At 42.6% G+C, this 20,053-nt stretch overlaps 1 protein-coding gene across 1 annotated transcript in view; it reads right to left on the bottom strand.

The window, feature by feature from the left end:
- The window catches only part of GC (GC vitamin D binding protein), a 257,077-nt gene that overhangs the window by 106,272 nt on the left and 130,752 nt on the right, over nucleotides 1–20,053 (bottom strand). The window contains exon 3 of the mRNA XM_068233393.1: nucleotides 11,058–11,190. Within this exon, the coding sequence (XP_068089494.1) occupies nucleotides 11,058–11,190 (133 nt within the window). The remainder of the gene's footprint in view (nucleotides 1–11,057; nucleotides 11,191–20,053) is intronic.

Below are 20,053 nucleotides of genomic sequence, written 5' to 3' on the forward strand. Positions count from 1 at the left end.
GCTGGGTTCACTCAACACAAGGCTAGGTATATGCAGTGATGAGGTGGGTTAAGTAAACACAACAGGTACTGGGTAGTTAGATGCAGTGAGCTGGGTTCACTCAACAGTAAAGGTACTTAAGATGCAGTGAGGTGGGTTCTCACTCAACACAACAGGTAGTTAGATGCAGTAAGGTGGCCAGGTGGGTTCACACTCAACACAACAGGTAGTTAGATGCAGTGAGCTGGGTTCACTCAACAGTAAAGGTACTTAAGATGCAGTGAGGTGGGTTCTCACTCAACACAACAGGTAGTTAGATGCAGTGAGGTGGCCAGGTGGGTTCACACTCAACACAACAGGTAGTTAGATGCAGTGAGCTGGGTTCACTCAACACAACGCTAGGTATATGCAGTGATGATGTGGGTTAAGTAAACACAACAGGTACTGGCCTGGGTAGTTAGATGCAGTGAGCTGGGTTCACTGAACAGTATACAGTAAAGGTACTTAAGATGCAGTGAGGTGGGTTCTCACTCAACACAACAGGTAGTTAGACTTAGATGCAGTGAGCTGGGTTTACTCAACACAACGCTAGGTATATGCAGTGATGAGGTGGGTTAAGTAAACACAACAGGTACTGGGTAGTTAGATGCAGTGAGCTGGGTTCACTCAACACAAAGCTAGGTATATGCAGTGATGAGGTGGGTTAAGTAAACACAACAGGTAATGGGGTATATGCAGTACTGGGTAGTACAATGTGCAGCTCCCTGTCACACACACAGGCAGTAAGTCACTGAATGTGCTGGGCTGCTGGCAGTGGCACACACACTATCAATTAGCAAGGCTGTGCATGCAACAAAAGTGTCAGAAAAAAAAATGTACAGGTTGAGCTCTGAAAAGAGCTGTTGCTGGGTGCTTTAAAAGCAATATTAATCATTCAGGAACAAGCAAAGCAGCCTAGAACCTAACGAATCTGTCCCTAAGAGAAAAAGTCTGCAGCGGCTGTCCCTTTCCTCTCTCTAGCAGGCACACAAGTGACTGTAATGGCCGCCAGAGGCTGCCTTATATAAGGGGGGGTGGGGCTCCAGGGCTTACTGTAGCCTGAATGGCTACAATGTGCCTGCTGACTGTGATGCAGAGGGTCAAAGTTGACCCTCATAGTGCAATATGGGGCGAATCGAACTTCCGGAAAAGTTCGCCTAGCGCAGGCGAACGCGAACCCCCAATGTTCACCTGGAACCGTTTGCCGGCGAACCGTTCGGTACACCTCTAGTAGCATCCATCCAGCATATAACCACTTTAGGATTCTGAGAGGCTTCCTTGGTCCAGTGACCCCTGCTGAATTTACTCAGTGGTCTACCTTAGTATATGTCAGCTAGTAAAATATGCTGCATATTACTGAACTATAACTGTAGTGTATATTACAATGGTGCAGTTTGCTGACTGTTTTTGCTCAATAAATACATACCGTATATTAAATTAACATGGCAGCTTAATGTCTATTTTACTAGTTGGGAAACAGTCCCTTTTAATATAAAAGGCAGAATAAATAACCCTTCACCGGGTAGTCCACTTTACCCAAACAAATTAATTTAGTAAGGATGATATAAATCTCGAGATACGACAACAATATTTTGCAGTTAGAAAAATGATTCAAATATTTATTTGTACAAACATGTTTCTTTAAAAGGGATTGGGATTATCCAATTGTCAATCTTCATGAGGATCACGGATGTAATGAAACTTGCAATAAAACATCAAAATATCTGATCTTTGTGAGGCCAATACAATATAGGTTCTGGCTTGGAGTGATAAGCAAGACAACAAATCTAAAACATGATTAAAAACAGGCCCGCATACCATCCTCATGTGCCATACACAGGCAACAGCATCCAAGTATGTCTCGAAGAATCAATCTACTTGTGCAATAAACAAGCATACAAAGCTGTCCCACTACATAATCGCACAAGAGCTTGCTACTAATCCACACTACAGCTGCATATAATTGCATTGCTGCAATGCCGTACTATCTGGCCTCTCCTTAAAACACATTGAACCCCTTCAATCAGTCATGAATGCAGCAGCTAGACTCATCAGACTTTCCCACTACTATGCTTTCACTTCTCCCCTCTGTGAAGCCCTACACTGGCTCCCTATCAGCTTCAGGATCTGTTTTAGGGTTTTGTGCCTCACCTACAAATCTGTGCACAAGACCTGCCCAACCTACATTTCGTCAACAGATATATACCTGCCCGTCCCCTCCGGTCCTCCAATGATCTCTGCCTGACCTCCCCACGCATTTCTCATTCCCATGCACGCTTACAAGACTTCTCAAGAGCTGCCCCCACCCTATGGAACTCCCTTCCACTCCCCCTCAGACTCGCTCCTTCCTTCAACACCTTCAAGCAAGCCCTCAAAACACATTTCTTTAAAATAGCCTACCCCACATCTACCACACTCTAACTCTCTGTCAATCACCCTTTCCACAGTCCTACCTTATGGGTCCCCCCACCCTTTAGATTGTAAGCCTTGGCAGGGCCTCCCCCCTCCCTTAGTGTGTTCTTCTTAATTTTACTACCCCAGCAATTACACCCTTCTCATGGACTAACTCGTACTTGTTTTGCCGGGTCTCTGTAAACCGCATTTTATACCCTGATTGTATGTATAACCTTGTGCTATGTTGTACAACCATTTGCTACCTCTCTGTCTGTCACCCCTTGTTGCAATGTATGTATCCCTATTTATTGTCCAGCGCTGCGTAATATGTTGGCACTTTATAAATACAATAAATAATATTAATAATAATAATATTGCATTGCAGTTATGTGACACACGTTGTAACATGCATTTATCTGGCTCTAATGGATCACATGTGTCCTATTGGATTGCTGATTATAAGCGTACGTTTCTGGACCACAGGACGCTGATGTTGAGGAAAGTGGCTGGATAGTGTACTGGTTAAGGGCTCTGTCTCTGACACAGCAGACCAGGGCTTGAATCTCGGTTCTTCCAGTTCAGTAAGCCAGCACCTGCTACTGAGCGTGCCCTAGTTGCTGCATCTCTGGTGCTTTGAGTGCCCCAGGAGAAAAGCCTGATAGAAATGTGTCTTTATGTTGCATTGGGTTGTTAACATTGACAAGGCACTGCTTGTTTATGTGTCCTTGTTGTATCCACATGGTCCAGCAACCATCTTTATCTAACAGACATCAACTGACACAGCACAGATAAGTGCATGTTACAATGTGAGACTATAGCTCATGCTATCGAATATGATGCAAGTTGCAACCGTAGCATGGATAAGTAGCAAGTTGTACTGCAATTATATAGTTGGATAGGTTTATCCTACCACAAAAGGATTCCTGTCCATGTTTGTTGCACAAAGAGATTTGTTTTGTAAGACATACAACAATTGGGACACTGTTGCATGTGTATGGCACATGAGAATGGTATGCAGCAGCTTAGTTAGACAGATCATGTTGTGCGTTACTCTTATCTAGTTTCATTTAGCGTCCATGTTAGTTTAAAATAGCATATGTTGTATCGCGGTCGATCCTCAGGCGTTAGAGCTGAGACAGGTGTATGGGGCAGACAAATCCTATGGTAATATATAGTTTATATTCAATAGCAATATTTTGAAATCAGGTGATGCATTAGGTCACATTCATATAAAAATATAGAACTTTGGCTTCAATTCATCAAGCATTACCGCATTCGGTAATGCTGAAAACAGCTGACTTAACGAAGCACTTTAGAAAATGTTAATTCATCAAAGCTGTTACCGAATGAGAAGCTGAAATGACACAGCAATGAGATAAATTACCGACATGTGCTCAACAAATGTTAATTCATCAAGGTTCCCACATTCGCTAACACATTCGGTGTTTATCTCAAGCTCTCCCCTGTCGTTACAGGCTACGAAAGCCTTCTGTGTAAATGTTTTCATGATTAGCAGGAGCAGGCAGCCAATAGAAACAGCCCCTGTTCTCCTGCAAGTGCCGCTGATAGGTCACACAGGCTTCTCCACACAAGCTTTCAGACCCCCCAAGCAGTGAGCAGAGAGAACGGGTCAAAATATATCCCCAGATTCCCTTCGGTGGTGTAACCCTTTCAGGCCCTGTCTGATAATGCAAAGATGCTGGTGGTGAAATCACCAAGCATGGCATTTGTAATGTCTCCAGGAAGTTCATCTACGTTGTGGCAAATAAATAAAATGTTAAGAAAGACTGATCGACAGATTCAGAGCAGCAGAGGCAGTATAAATAACAGTAACTATAACACCTTTACATCACAAAGGGATGTCTGGATGCCTTCTATTGTTATCAGCTTGTAACAACACACGGACATTCCAAGCTGCTCTGCACCACTCTGCAGTTATCGAACAGCCTTTGATGAATTGAAGCCTAGTAGTTCGGTAACTTAACGAACCTCTACCACACATGGGAAAATATTGATGAATTAGCACAGTGAAGTGTAAAATACCGAATGCGGTATTTTAAGGACTGGGGTTTTGTTATCGAACACCCTTTGATGAATTGAAGCCAATGTCTCACCACAGCTCAAAGCAGGAATTACTGTCATGGTTGGCCGAGGATTTTTATACATGGCAGAGGGGTGATGAGAAACTGGCTCACATTGGGAAACCAGAACACATTCTACATTTTTAAAAAGAACAATCAGGAAGGTTAATTTGTGGTGATTAAAATACAATCTGGGATTTGTATGTGGCTTTTCTAGATAAATGCTACTGGTTTTAGCATATGGATTTTGTATTTTAGAGATACTGAAGATAAATAACCTCTTGCCAACCACTCCACGACAATTGGCGTGAATGGCTTATTATGGGGCTTGCAGAGTAGCGCACGCGCCAGTGCGTGCACATCTCCATTCTTATGACGGAGCTCTGCCTTCAGTCTCCCAGCGGCGATCACTGATCAGAGAATGTTAGACGGTGAAACCGCCATCTAATAACCCTGTACAGCGTTGCGATCTAAGGCAGCGCTGTACTGCGGACAGCCGTGTGACACTGTCCCCAATGTAGGCAGGAAAGTGATCGGCTGTCATAGGCTGAAGCCTCAGAAGACTCAGTCTTCTGAAGCTTGTTATCTCAACTGTCAGTCACTGTATTTTCTTTTTCTCTCCAGAGGACAGTTCAAAAGTTCACTGGCCTGCTCTGTAAAATCATTTAGAATGTTGAGTAGTGTGTAAAATGCAAATATTAGAGATTGATGCAATGTTATAAAAACACTATATAACTGAAAATAAAAAATATGAGAATATTTTCTTTGTTTCTAATGTTCTAGTAAATATCCGTACTACCCAACCAATTCATTATATCATAATTTTTTTCCGCTTCATTGTCTCGTTATAACAAGGTATTTGCGATTTTTCACTGCTAAATATCCAAACCATCTCTTTGCTGTCCCTGAAAGCTAAACACACTTCCAGAACTGTACACAAAAGATGCTGGTTTGCCCGGCACTCAGTAGTGGGGGGGGGGTGAGTGGGAAGCCCCGCCCACCACGCTCGCCATTGGCCCCTGGTGCTGGGGAGTGATTGTGATTGGAGCTGAGGGGGAGGAGACTGGCTTCATGACGTTGCGTGAGTGACAGGGGATGCTATGCCTGTATAGCACTTGTGTACAAGGGGGAAGATCACCATAACGCGGCGAATTCAAACATTTTGCATTTATAAACAATTTCCTAATGTCTTGTGCTCGTGATCATTTGGCCATTCCAAAAAATTAAACACATTCATTTATACTGTGAAACTTTAAAACTCGTGCGTGCATAGTGCCTATTTAAAGGACCCGCATCACTCTAAACCCAACTAATTATCATTACTACAGTCCAGTTTCCGCCTGCTGTTTTATAAAAAGCTAACTTTATTTAAACATATTTTAAAAAACCCTCATTCCCCTACCTAAAATCACTGTATGGTTGGAAGGAGAAGGGGTGAGAATGAAAACTAGAGCCTCTAGATTATTATCTAGGAAGGAGCCTTATTACATCCACCCCCTTCATTTTCCCCATCTTTCATGTTCGGACCGGGCTGTACCAGTCCTTTCTGACCTTTTCGTTTTAGGGTACTAAGACAGAGGATGAGGAAAGAGGGGGGATGCTCCTACTAATGCCCACCAAGGGGGACATAGGGAAATATTTACTCATGATCCAAGGGAGGGAAAAAGAGGCCAGGTGTTACCCAGGGGTCAAAAACAGGGAGGGGGGGACCTATTAGACATCCCCAGGGGCAAAGCCTCCCTGGAGTGTGGGGTGTGATTGACAAGGAGACAGTGCATATTTGGGATGGTTTGGTCCTGGGGGGGACAACGCTGGGGCATTTGCATCATCCCTCCGTGGTGCCCACTCATCCCCCAGGGCAAGAAATGGTGGCGTTGCCACCACCATTTCAGTGACCGTATTTGTCACTTTCCATCCAAAAATCAACTGCACCTGCCCCTCAACACATCCCAGATTCCCCACAGATCATGCCCCCATATAATGGATGCCCATAAATTATGGTGCATTATTCCCAAAACCTGGGGCGTCTGTCAGTAAAGGGGAGGAAGCGGGAACAAGGCTCGTGTTTATAGGGAGACGGGGGGCCGAAGGAAACTCCACATATCGGTACCAAGGTAGATTAAAAAGATGGCTAGGACGTTCTCGTGAGAGAGGCAGAGAGAGGGGAGGGGATGAAAAGGAAAACAAAGGGGGGGCCCGGGGGATGGGTTCCCAAATGTCAGAAGAACAGGGAAGAGGGAGGACACCCCCTGTCCATCACCTATTCTGGGGGTGGAAGGAGGAAAGCCCCGGGCATTAAGGGTGGAGGAAGCAGGATAGTTCCAGCCTATCATTGAGGCCTAGGGGCCCCATTGCTTCCGTACGCAAAATTACGCGTGATATACGTCGGGTTAACTCCTGGTCTCTGTTACCCCCCCCCCCCTTCTGGAGTTCGTAACATGCAGGAGTCCCGCAAATTTTAAACATTTGGCCTTGCCTCCATGGGAGTCTCTGATGTGTTCGATTAAACGTGGGCACCCCTTCCCAGACTTGATGGACTTGAGGTGCTCCCTCACCCTTTCCTTCAATGGCCTGGTTGTTTTGCCTATGTAAAAAAAATTGACAAGGACAAAAAATGACATAGGAGATGAACTTGGTCTGGCAGGTTATGAAAGCCCTCACCTCCCCCTGTACCCCCCATATTCTGAGGTTCGTACCTTCCAACATCTGCGGACAGTATTTGCACCTACCACATCTGTGGTTACCCTTGGGACATCTAATGGTCAACCAATTGGTTGGTGTGATGGAGCGGTACTCACTCCGTGTCAAGATGTCACCTAGAGTCGGTGCTCTCCTATAAACCACCCCTGGGGGATCGGGGAAGATTTTCTGTAACGCAGGGTCCCTTGTTAAAAGTGACCAGTTCTTTTTTATGACCTGGGTTAGCTTCCTGGTCATGGGAGTGTAGTCAAATGTGCAAGTGATAGAGCCACCTTTGTCGGGTTTTGTCTGTCTGACTAGAAGGGTAGACCTTTCCCTCCCCCTAGCCTTTTCCTTTGCTGCCTCAAGGGCAATCTCATCATAATTCCTTGCCCGCAGGCGTGCAGTGAGCTCTCTCGCCAGCGTTTCAAATGTATCTGGGTTGGTATTGTTACGTCTGAGACGTAGGTACTGGCCGTATGGCAGGGATGACTTGACATGCTCAGGATGGTAGCTACTTCTGTGTAACAATGAGTTCACGGCCGTAGATTTCCTAAAGCCCTCACAGATCAATCTTGCCCCATCCGGTTTGATCGTAAGATCCAAAAAACATACGCCCCTATTGTTAATTTCTGACGTAAAACGCATGTTAATTTTGTTGACATTGAGGTGCTCAATAAACTCCCCAAATTCCCCCATACTACCCTGCCACACGATCAGCACGTCGTCCACATAACGTGACCATGCCTTGATCTTTCCTCGAAAAGGGTTAGAAGAACCTAGCACGTAATCCTCCTCCCAGGCTCCCAGGAAAAGCCTGGTATAGGTACATGCCACAGAGGTTCCCATGGCCATCCCGGAGGTCTGGTGGTACCATCTTCCATCAAACATGAATGCATTGTGCGTTAGAACATATCTAAGACAATCACACAGATAGTCTTTGTATCCCGTGTCTTTATTGGCCTTTATACCCTCCTCATGGGCATGGGGTATCCGGCTATACAGACTCTCCACATCAATTGTGGCGAGCCTGTATCCGGGTCGCCACTCTACGTTTTCAGCAATGTTAATTGCATCCAACGTGTCCGCCAGATAACTGGGGACCCCCATGAGGAGGGGGCGTAATAAGTGATCCAGAAAACGGGAAAGTCGTTCTGTGAGAGACCCACACCCAGAGACTATGGGCCTCCCCGGGGGGCTCACCATTGATTTATGCAATTTGGGAAGGTGGTACCACACAGGGTACCGGGGGGACACGGGGAGTAAATCAGTAGCTAACCTCTGCGGCATGTACCCCAACTCGACCCCCCGCCTTAACAAAGTACGAAGGGTTGACTGATATTTAGTGGTCGGGTTACGGTCCAGGCGTTCATAATAGTCACCATTTTCCAGCTGCCTATATGCCTCTCTCTTGTAGGCCTCACCTGACATGATCACTACGTTTCCCCCCTTGTCCGCCTGTTTCACCACCAGGTCGCGACGCTGCTTGAGCCATCTAACGGCCCTTCTCTCTGCGCTACTCAGGTTGTCAGGCACTCTGTCATAACAAAGGGCCCTCATCTCGTCCGCGACCTGGTGGAAAAATTGATCTATTGGCGAACCAGGGGGGATCTGCACCGCCCGAGTGGACCTACACGCCCGAAAGGCCCCAGGATTGCCCAGATTTAGACACAGGTTGGGGGGGTTTGCTTCATCCATGGAACAATTGCCACCCTCCTCCCATAGCTCCTCCAGTATCCGGAGTGCCTCCATCTCGGCCAAGTCCCAGTCCACCATGGGACTGAACCCTAATGTGGAATCTGGGGTTGCCGTTGGTATGGGGCCTCCATCACTCTGTCCTTGGAGCCCTGCATTGCCCTCACAGTAAAGCTGGTTAAGCATCATTTTTCTGGTCGTTTTGTAAAGATCCACAAAAAAAGTCCACAAAGTCAAAGTCCCTGGTGGGTGAGAAGCCTAAGCCCTTTTTAAGAAGGGCTAGGCATGCCTCGGGAATGGCTTCCCCAGTCAGATTAACCACCTGCAGTTCTCCCGCATCACCTTCCCCCCTCCTCCCCACTATTCCCTGGTCCTCCTCTTCTTCGTGCTGCTGCTCCCGTGAGCACTCCCAGACGCCACTGGGGAGTCCCAAGTCACTGTCCTTTCCAGGCTTGTTACGCCCCCTGCCTCCTCTGCGGATTCGTTTCCTAAAGGGGTCGAGGCACAAGGTTTGGGGGTTGGTTGCTTAGGTTTAGGATCTGGGTTACCCCTTTGCTTTTTCTTCCTAAACTGTTTGGGTTTTGGACGTTTCGCTCCCCTCTCGTCCTCCGTATCGGACCCAGAGTCTGTTGTCCAATACCCTTTCCCTTTCTTGGGGGGAACCCCCTTGTTGGGAGTGCCTCCCTGACCCCAATAGAATATTTTTCCCTTCTTGAAGTCGTCCTGATCTCGATGGAATTTTTTCAATTTACTGGCCTTAAGTTCGTTTTGTATAGGCAAAATCTTCTTCTCTATCTTAGTAATGATCGCCTCAAAGTTCTCCTCTGTTGTAGCCTCCTGCAGCTGCTCCCTAGTCTCTTGCAGCTCCTCTGATACCTTGTTATGTTCTGCAATGGTCCGTTCCCTCACAATCTCCTGCAGTGTCCTGCAATAATTCAAGTGGGCTGTCTCCCATCTCTCCACAAACTGCTTGTCCTCCCGATACTCCGAAGGCTCCCTGTATGATCTGAAGCCCCGGGCAATATAGCCTGCCTCCTTGTACTTGTTGAGAGTGGTGGCAGTCCAAAAAAGCTTTGTCTCCTTCTCACAAAGGCCTCCCAACCTCAATTCCAGCACCCTGGTCACTACCTCCCGATTGGCTGGTGCAGGACTTGCGATGTGGTCAAATATTGTGCTTGCTCCAGCGCGACCTTCTGAAACACCTTGGCTTATGAGTGGATAATCAAGGGAGGAATCACTGTCACTCCCTGTTTCTGGAAGCTCCACGTCCGGTGTACCCCCTTCAGCATTCATGAATGCAACTGGTGCTCAGGGCTATGGATTCAGTAAAATACACAAAAGATGCTGGTTTGCCCGGCACTCAGTAGTGGGGGGGTGAGTGGGTCCACTGCACCAGAACTGCTGGAATGCAATGATGTGCCAGCTTGTTTATTGTACAGAGCCGCAATGATCCAACATGCATACAGACTGTCTCAGACTGATCGGTCCTCATCGGTGCATGGCATGGATTAATAGGGCTCTTTGAAGTAGGACTGGAAACACCTAGGCCCATATGCAATTCACTTTTTCACCTGTGATAATTTTTTTATCTTCTATTTAAATTTTTTTTCAGCACTTTGCTATTGAAAAAGTACCAACAAATAGATCATAAGGTACTATAAAAATTATTTTGAGTATTTTTTGCTTGTTGGTGGTTTAAAAGACATTTTATTTACAAGTTATAAAAATATTACCTAGGAGAAAACTCAAATGAAAAATGTAATTGCATATGGACACTAGGGTTGCAGATTGCAGTTCATATATAAATTAGTAGATCAAGCAAATTTCACAAACCAAATTAGTGTGCAAATGAACTGTGACGTTTTTAGTTACCCTGGCAATTTTTCTAAACTGCATTAAAAATGTGCTATTTTCTTCTCTATAGTGACAGTATAGAAATATTTTAATTGATTTACTGATTTGATTAGGTGTAAATAGTCTGAGCAGTACAATAGTAATGTTGCTAAACTTGCATTTGTGATCATTTTATCTAGCAATGTTTAATATGTCTTTGTAACTGTAATGCGGTGTGTTTATTTAGTGACAGTATCTAAAGTGGTAGATAATTTGGTAGGTTACATTAAAATAACTTAAAAATGTTCATTGAAACATAAGTGCACTGCTTCAAATGAACGGATGTAAGATATTTACCGCATTGTCGTAACAGTCAGCAGACGCTCCTTTAGCACAGCATGTCTCTGTCAACGAGACGATGGCATTCACTATATGACCTATTTCTTCAAATGTAGCATTGGAATACTTCCTGCTGTTCATGATGACCGCTCTGAATAGAACACATTATATTAATACAATTATTCTTGCAAACAGAATAATCAAATCAAAATACATGTAATTGAAATATATACTCTTTGCCTGTATGCGTATGGACAATAGAAATGGCATTTCTACATTTATTATAGTTTAACAGCATAAGACAGTAAAAAGGCCAGTTGAATGTGCTGCTTTTGCTATGCAGCTGCTCATCAGGTTGAATTTGTTGTACGGTAGTAGGTTCATAATAAACAGAATAGTATTAAATCACCAGTGTAAAAAATATAATTTATCTCCTAAATGAAAGGTAATGAAGTCCATATGCAAAATAATATACTGTATTCTTTGTAGATACACATTGAGGCGTAATCATAAAACAGCAAAAGGTTGTTCATCAGAAAGTGTGTGCTATTATTTGTAAAATGTCACCATTTTTTAAGATAGCCGCACTTATAAAAGTATCAATCAGCTGAAAAGGAGACCTTTACTCACCACGATACCCACTTTCACAAATAATAACGTGCTGTTATTGCCAATTGCTACATTTACAAAGTGGTGATCAGATTCAGTTGTGGCAATTTGCATGGCAAATAATGACGAACAGATCTGTAAGTTTCAAACACTGATTACTTTTGCTGTTATCTGCATTGTGCCGATAATGTGGTACTAGCAGTCTATAGGTGGCAAGCAGTTATTTATCCACTTTCAATGCAAATCACTAGGGATTAGGCTAATTATAGAGCAACTATTCTTCAATTTTGAGAAACTGAACACCACGGGACAATACCTCTTCCCACTTTTATAAATATGACGTCAGTGAGATTTAAGAAAAATAGATCCCAATCTTATTCTTAAATAGTCCATAGTATAATGACATATATAATAACATACACACATATCGGCTGGGGTTAAGGTAAGTGTATTGTAATATCCACAAAAACGTATAATACTTGGATTCTAGAAACTGTTTCTCATTTCTAATACTTAAAATTTCAGTCCTAAATTATTTTCTAAACATTCCCCAGAGATGCAAGTAACAGTTCAAAAGATGTTGCCATCTGGGATGAATTTCAGAATATAAATCAGGGCGAGGAATGATTTTACAATGGGCAAACACTGACTTAATAATTTCTTAACAAATATTATTAAAAAATAAGCAATTTTATTCATTATGATATGGTCAGTACAGTTCCTCTTTAAATAAAGTAAAGAAGTGGTTGGAAAAATATTAATTAATAGTGTTGATGCTTTGCCGGGTGCCTCTTTCTTTCGCCACTGTTTTGCACTGACATAATTTCTCGCTGGCAATATAATAGAAGTCAAATACTGTGAAGACTTTCTTTTTAAAAAATAAATAAATCCATGCAGTTGGTGACAAACAAGGGTGCAGTAAAAATACACTGAGAAAAAGGAAGTAGGGGGAAATTGGCGTGAAGCCCACCGCTATGTAGATCCCAACTTGATCAGAGATCAAATTCTCTCAGGGATTGTGGTGTCTAGAAGATGTACTGTAGATGCTTAAGTATATAATTTTGCTCTTATTGTATGATATTTTCTTGGAATAAACCATGGTTTGTTGATCAGAAAAAGAAATGGAAACAGCAAAACTGTCCAAATCCTTCTATTTATTTGCACTTTAGAAAAAAATGAAAATGTCAGTTCCACCATGTGATATAATGTTCTATGTGTTGTATTATAACACTCTTAGAAATAGACCTCATAATAACACTCTTAGAAATAGGTCTCATTATGGATATTTTCACAAATTTTTATTTTGTATGGTAGATTAAGAAAACATTTTGCAAACACAGCTAATATTCTAGATTATTAGTGAACCCGAGTAACCCATGAAAAATAGAGGTATATGAACACTTCAATTAGATACATATTACAGAAAAAGAAAAGGTTTTATACACATCCACTGACAAGAATTATTAAGGTCCAGTTTTGGTAGATGTTTATTATAGTGGTGGATAGGCCTGTTGGTGCACCGTGCAGATGGGGACATAATGAGGTAGTCAATTGCAAATGTAGTATGCTGCCTGAATGAGAAATGTAATATTCAGGCAGGTCTATGGCTGAACCACGGGCAGCAATACCAGTCAAGTGCAGGAATATGAACTGGATCACTCATCCACATTCATGTTTCGGGGCGCTAAAAGGTGTAAGGAGCATTTCCAGTGATCTCCAAGAATTCCCAGCATATACATGAACATGGATCTAGAAAACATGAACTGGATAAATTCAATATTCTGTGTTATTAAGAGGTTTAAATTTGCAACCCTTATCTGGATCGTATCAAATTATCATCAGGGTTGCTGAGATGTCTGTGTAATTGCAATTGCTATCAAGTGTCCACAGCAAAAAAAGCTCTTACTACAAATCCTTAAATGAACTTATGATCCAGCAACTATTCTTCCTTCAGCAAACCCTATAATATTTACATTACAACACAGGCAACGGCTGTAACCCCTTAAAAATTCAAACCCAGGTAAATTATGTATCCTATTCCGACTATGGAGATGCTGTAGCAAGTCAGACCTCATTATGTATGGTTTCATAAGAATTTAAAGTGTACTCAAGGTGACATGGGTCATGATGAGATAAACATGTATATGTACTGAGTCCAGCACACAAATTACTAGGCGGTGCTTCTTTTCTATTTTTGTGCCAGAAAGAGTTAACTTCAGGCAAGCAAATGACAGTTTCTATCTTGTTAGACCCTTGTTGAATTATAGCGTAACACTCACTGATAAGGAATTATAACCATAAAACTTTTTCCTGCAGAGATCAACTTCTGAGAGCAGGGAATAGATAAAAAGGGTCATTATTTCATATATTTGAACTCTGGGACACTTAATAAACTGCCATTGAGGAAAGACAATAAAATTAAATCTACTTTGTAAATGTTTAAATAGAAAATAAAACCATGCAATATCTAATAATGTCATTTTTAGGAATATGAGGATAGATACAGTGTTACAGCTCTGCAGTATGATGGCTTCTTTATTTGACTTTGATTTCACTTTAGCTGTGTGACAAGTGTTCAGAAAGGGTTAGTAACAATTTACACTGACTATGTGTGTCTTGTATATATTAAGGCATCAGAGAGACACTACACTACACAATGGCACACCATCAAATCCATCAAGATTAGGGTTCATGACCAGTGGTCCCTGACTACCACCACTCAAATCATAGAAGAGCAGGTTAGCCAGCACACTTTCAAAGTGTCTGTCTTATATTCAAGCATCAGCAAACTGTTTTGGGAAAATGTAGGGTCCTCTTCTTCAAGGAATGCAAATATGTAGAAACAGTCAGAAGAAGAAGAGGCTCCAGTGTGACCCTGAAACAATTGTTGGATTGTGCTTACTGATGCTTAAAGGGAACAAACGTGTGTACGTGTATTTAATGTACAGTGCATGCGCAGGACAGCCACAGGGATGGTAGCGCAATCGAGGACACATGCTGCCAGGGCCGCACAGGTGCACTGGCCAGTCACCAAAAATTGAAACTGAGCCACGGCGGGGACAGGATGATCAGTGAGTGTCGGTGCAGGCAGAGTAAATCTGCAGGGGGGCTGGTGGAAGCCCCAGGTAAGTGAAAGTTTTTTTTACAGCTCGGTTAAGGATCCCTTTAAGTAAAAGACAGACTCTTGCTTTGAGGTTGTGCTGGATAATAGGGATGAGGGGGTGGATTTGACGTGTTTCACGGAATTCTGAAGAGTATATTCCAAATGTTGGGCAAAATAACATTTTTGTAATGTATGAACATTTTTGCTCAGAAATAGGTAACTATTTGCTAAGCAAAATGGTAGCTATTATGAACATATTTTTGCAAATTTGCACACACCATAACTAGTAAAATGGTTAGTAAGAACATGTGTTTACAATACATTTTAATTTCGTGATTTCACACTGCAAACTTGGAATTTGAAAAATTCGGAATCAGCACTCGACAATTTACTCTGCTTCATTTAATGTTCTCACATGACATGCTGCAGCTCAGCTCAACACAATGCCACACTGGTTGGCTGTGAGTCTGTGACAAACAAACTGCTCACCCTCAGCCAGTCGGCCATCCTTCATTCTTCTTTAGTCAGGACAGCAGTGCCACCTCCTCCCTTCTGCTGTGCAAGTCAAATGAAACACTGATGATCTCCTGCCTCCCCCCTCCTCACGGACTCCTCACACAGCACAACAAGCTGCTTTTCCCCAATGATGACCTCTTCACCTTGCTCTCCTCTCGCTTCTGCATGCTCTTAGTGTAAACACAGTACAAACATGCTGCACGTGTAATCTCTGCGCCTGATACAAATGTTTCACCCTGCTTCATGAGAGAACCGGCCCTGTTCGGAATACAGTCCCTGCTAAATGTTATAATTTTGACGTATTTGGAATTCACAAATTTCCAACCACCCCTACTGGATAAACTCGTATTTAATATTTCAAGACAAGTACACATTTCACCAGAATAAAATGTTATTTTTATTCCTAAAATACAATTATTAATCACTCGGCACTTAATATATTTTCAGCAATGTGTTAATGACTTATTCACAATACAGAAATGTACAACTCGTAATTACCTACACAAGTAGCCATCTAAAAGAGATGTTACAAGTCACTGACATATATAATTAAAGCAGGACAATGTACATTGATGAATGTGCTCAGTGAGATGGAATTTATATGTAGGGCAGAACAATTTGTTCATTGTCAACTCTCTAAATTCAGAAGATTAATCAAATGTTCATATTCACTTTAATGTGCATACAGTAACAGATTAACGGGTTGATTCAGGAAACTTTGCTGGTTTTGTTAATGCCTAGTTTTATTCCTAGTTTTAAGATTACTTCCTTCCTTTTAACCCCTAAATTGAAAAAAGATATAACAATCTGAGAACATTTTTATGTTACATTAGTGCCCAATTGCTGCATATCACTTTGCATAAACCAACTTTTGAGCACCAAAAAATGTCTCAAAAGTAGGAAAGGTCAGATTATCTGCATGTGTAGCCCTATCCAGTGCTAAGCAGGCCAACTACAGGCCTCATGGAGATCTGCAGTGGGCCTCCTAAAGTGCAGAGTGTGAGTGAATCAGAGCAGTACCTTTACAAGCTCCAGCAAAGTGACCACCTTCCTTCCTTCCTTTTCAGCACACTGGTTTCAATGGCATCAGCGACTTGTCTCATCACATGACCAGCTGGCATGTAATGACAGGTTACTCCATTTTGCTTGCACTCTGCATGGGAGGCACCTCTGACTACTTAATTACTGGGTGGTACCTTTGGTCACCAGTACTTGTGAGCACCCCTGGCTACCTAATACTTAGTGGCACCTCCCTCTGACCACCTAATACTAACTGTGGGGAGGAAGGCACAATTGGCTCCATGACTGGTAATCTGAGGGTTCAAAGGACTACCTAATACTGCTAATTGAGGGACACATCATAAAGGTGTATTTTTTCTGTTTTGTGTTTCTTTATACTATATCAATAATTACAAGCCCTTATTTGCAAAAATAACAGTTAAATACACTCATCACATACATATTAAAAAAGTCCCTCCCTTCCTTCCTTTTCAGTGCCCTGGTCTCAATGGCACCAGCGACATGTCTCAGCACATGACTAGCTGGCATGTAATGACAGGTTCCATAATGAAAGACTCTGCTGGAGCTATAGAAACTGGTACTCTGATAGAGGAAGGACATTGATTGGGTCACAGGAGACTGGAGAGGTGAGTTATTACTTCACTTTGCTCGCATTTTGCGTTGGAGGCTCCTCTGACTACTTAAAGGGAAGCTAAACTGAGAGGGATATGGATATTTCCTTTTAAACAATACCAGTTGCCTGGCAGTCCTGTGGATCTCTTTATCTGCAGTAGTGGCTGAATCAAACACCTAAAACAAGCATGCAGCTAATCCAGTCTGACTTCAGTCAGAGCACCTGTTCTGCATGCTTGTTGAGGGGCTGCGGCTAAAAGTATTAGAGACACAGGATCAGCAGGAGAGTCAGGCAACTGGTATTATTTTAAAAGGAAAAACCCACATCCTTCTCAGTGTAGGTTCCCTTTAAATGCTGGGAGGTACCATTCGATACCAGTTCTGGTGAGCACCTTGGCTACTTAATACTGGGTGGCACCTCTGACTACCTAATACTAACTGGGAGGGCATATTTGCCTCCACGACTTAATTTGAGGACTCACAGGACTACCTAATGCTGCTTATAGAGGGACACATCTGGATGTTTTTTTTTTCCTGTTTAAATTCCTCTTCACCTCAGCTGCTGGCCATTCAGAGTGAGGTTGTGGCTCATGCCAGGGTCATGCAATTTATTTATTTATTTTTAAGAAAAAGTGGACAGTTTGCCTTATCTGCAAGAAAAACACAGAATCCTGGTGCATCGCCTCTAATGAGGACACTTAAAGAGGAACTGTAAGCTCAAAATAATTTATTGCCAGCAGGTAGCCTATACCCAATTTATAGATGAAAACCCAGTATTTTCTGCTAGAAATCCAGCATTTTGCTGGAATCACACCTTTAAGTAGGAAGCCACGCCCCCTCATGAGGCTGCTCCGCGGCTGTATATTCATTAAGCTTGTGCGCACTGCCTTCTTGGTAGTGACATCATGGGTTGCTAAGGGGGAAGTAAAACAGCAGTCCTCACTGTTATCAAGGTGGGACATGTGCACGAGGCAGAAGAAGTTTATCTTGCAGTCTCCGATGGGATGATTGATCATCCCTCTCTGCCCTGTGAAGCTGCCGCTGCCACTATCAGGTCAGCGACATGTGTTTAACTCTCCTCATCCCAGCTGGAATCCCTCTTGTCAGCTCTTCCTACAGCCTCCGATGATCTTATAGCTCTGCCTGCATGTCATGTGCATTCACCCGACATGCAGGCAGAGTTAGAAGATCATCGGAGGCTGTAGGAAGAGCTGACAAGAGGGATTCCAGCTGGGATGAGGAGAGTTAAACACATGTCGCTGACCTGATAGTGGCAGCGGCAGCTTCACAGGGCAGAGAGGGATGATCAATCATCCCATCGGAGGCTGCAAGATAAACTTCTTCTGCCTCGTGCACATGTCCCACCTTGATAACAGTGAGGACTGCTGTTTTTCTTCCCCCTTATCAACCCTTGATGTCACTACCCAGAAGGCAGTGCGCACAAGCTTAATGAATATACAGCCGCGGAGCAGCCTCATGAGGGGGCGTGGCTTCCTACTTAAAGGTGTGATTCCAGCAAAATGCTGGATTTCTAGCAGAAAATACTGGGTTTTCATCTATAAATTGGGTATAGGCTACCTGCTGGCAATAAATTATTTTGAGCTTACAGTTCCTCTTTAAGTAAATGGGGTGTGACCAATCAAACAGAAAATTCAGTGAACCCTTTGCATACTCACAAATACTCATGGCAGATCAGGCATCCTGGAACCACTAATGTCCCTAATCACTGTCCGAATTTATGTAGCTCATGCTATAGTGTATATGGTGCATACAGATGTATAATGTAGCGCCCTGCAAGGTTAGTTTGACACACTGCCCCATAAGAGCAGTGTTAGGATATGTGCAACTGCCAACTAAGAGCCAGAGCTAGGACACATACTTATCCAGGGGAGCCTCTGAGTGTTGTATTTGATCACGTAAAATAATGCTATTTCTGCCTTTCACTTAGCTTTAGGGATAGTAGTGGATCCTGGATGGTTGGTCTGCAGTGAGTTTTTGCATGAGAGCTGCTGAATTGTGGAATCACACCCACTGCTGGCAGGGGAAGGCTTCATTAATGAGGGGAAGCCCATTTTATTTCTGCTTTCCATGGAGCTGAGCATATTTAGTACCATGGAAAGCTTCTTAAAGAGAACCTTAAGTGAGAGGGATATGGAGGCTGCCATTTTTATTTTACCACTTCCCTATCACAGGTTATTTTCCCTTAAAAACACAGCAATTTTAACATATCACGCCCCTTTCATGCATGCGCTAATAACTTTATCCCTACTTATCACACCAAAATGATCTATATATTGTTTTTGTGGGACAGACTAGGTTTTCTTTGGGTGGTACCTTTTTTTGCTAAAAATTCTTTCATTTCCTATGCACTTGAAAAATAATAAAAGAAAAAAGTAATTTTTTCTCGGGTTTCAGGCATTATGGTTTAAAAATAAAATTTGCTACTGCGGATAAAACCCACAAATGTATTTGCCTATTTGTCCTGGTTATTGCAACATTTCAAATATGTCCCTAAAACAATGTACAGTGACAATATTTATTTGGAAACACCGTTAAATGTGTATTTTTCTGTTTTGTTTACAAGCCCTTATTTTTTAAAAAATAACAGTAATATACCCTCATGACATACATGTTAAAAAAGTCCCTAAGGTAGCTATTTATGTTTTTTTAAAAAAAAAATTTAGTTTGGTAACTATAAGGGCAGTAACAAATAGGGATTTATTTTTAATGTATTTTAATGTAAGTGTATTTTTTATTTTTGTCCACTAGATGTCCCCACACTTTATCCTGTGTAGTGTTAACAGCACACAGGAAGTGCTGTGTATTTGTTTTTTACTTTCATTTTATGACTAGCCACAGGCATCTTGCTGATGTCAGTGATCATTCATTACAGGCACTTTCATTGGCTTTGGGAACCCATATTCCTATTCACTGTTCAGGGATCGGTGGGACAACGATGGAGGCATGCACATACGTGCAGGCGATCTTGCTAGGTGAGCAAAAACAAACACAGACATATATCCATGTCCCTGATCTTCAAGTGAAGATGACAAGATTAGCTGCATGCTTCTTTCAGATGTGTGATTCAAATACTACTGTAGCCAGATTGACCAGCAGGACTATTTGTAAACAAAGTTAAAGAGTAGAAAATTAT

Source organism: Hyperolius riggenbachi, chromosome 1 (assembly GCF_040937935.1).
Source record: "Hyperolius riggenbachi isolate aHypRig1 chromosome 1, aHypRig1.pri, whole genome shotgun sequence".
Taxonomy (NCBI): Eukaryota; Metazoa; Chordata; class Amphibia; order Anura; family Hyperoliidae; genus Hyperolius; species Hyperolius riggenbachi.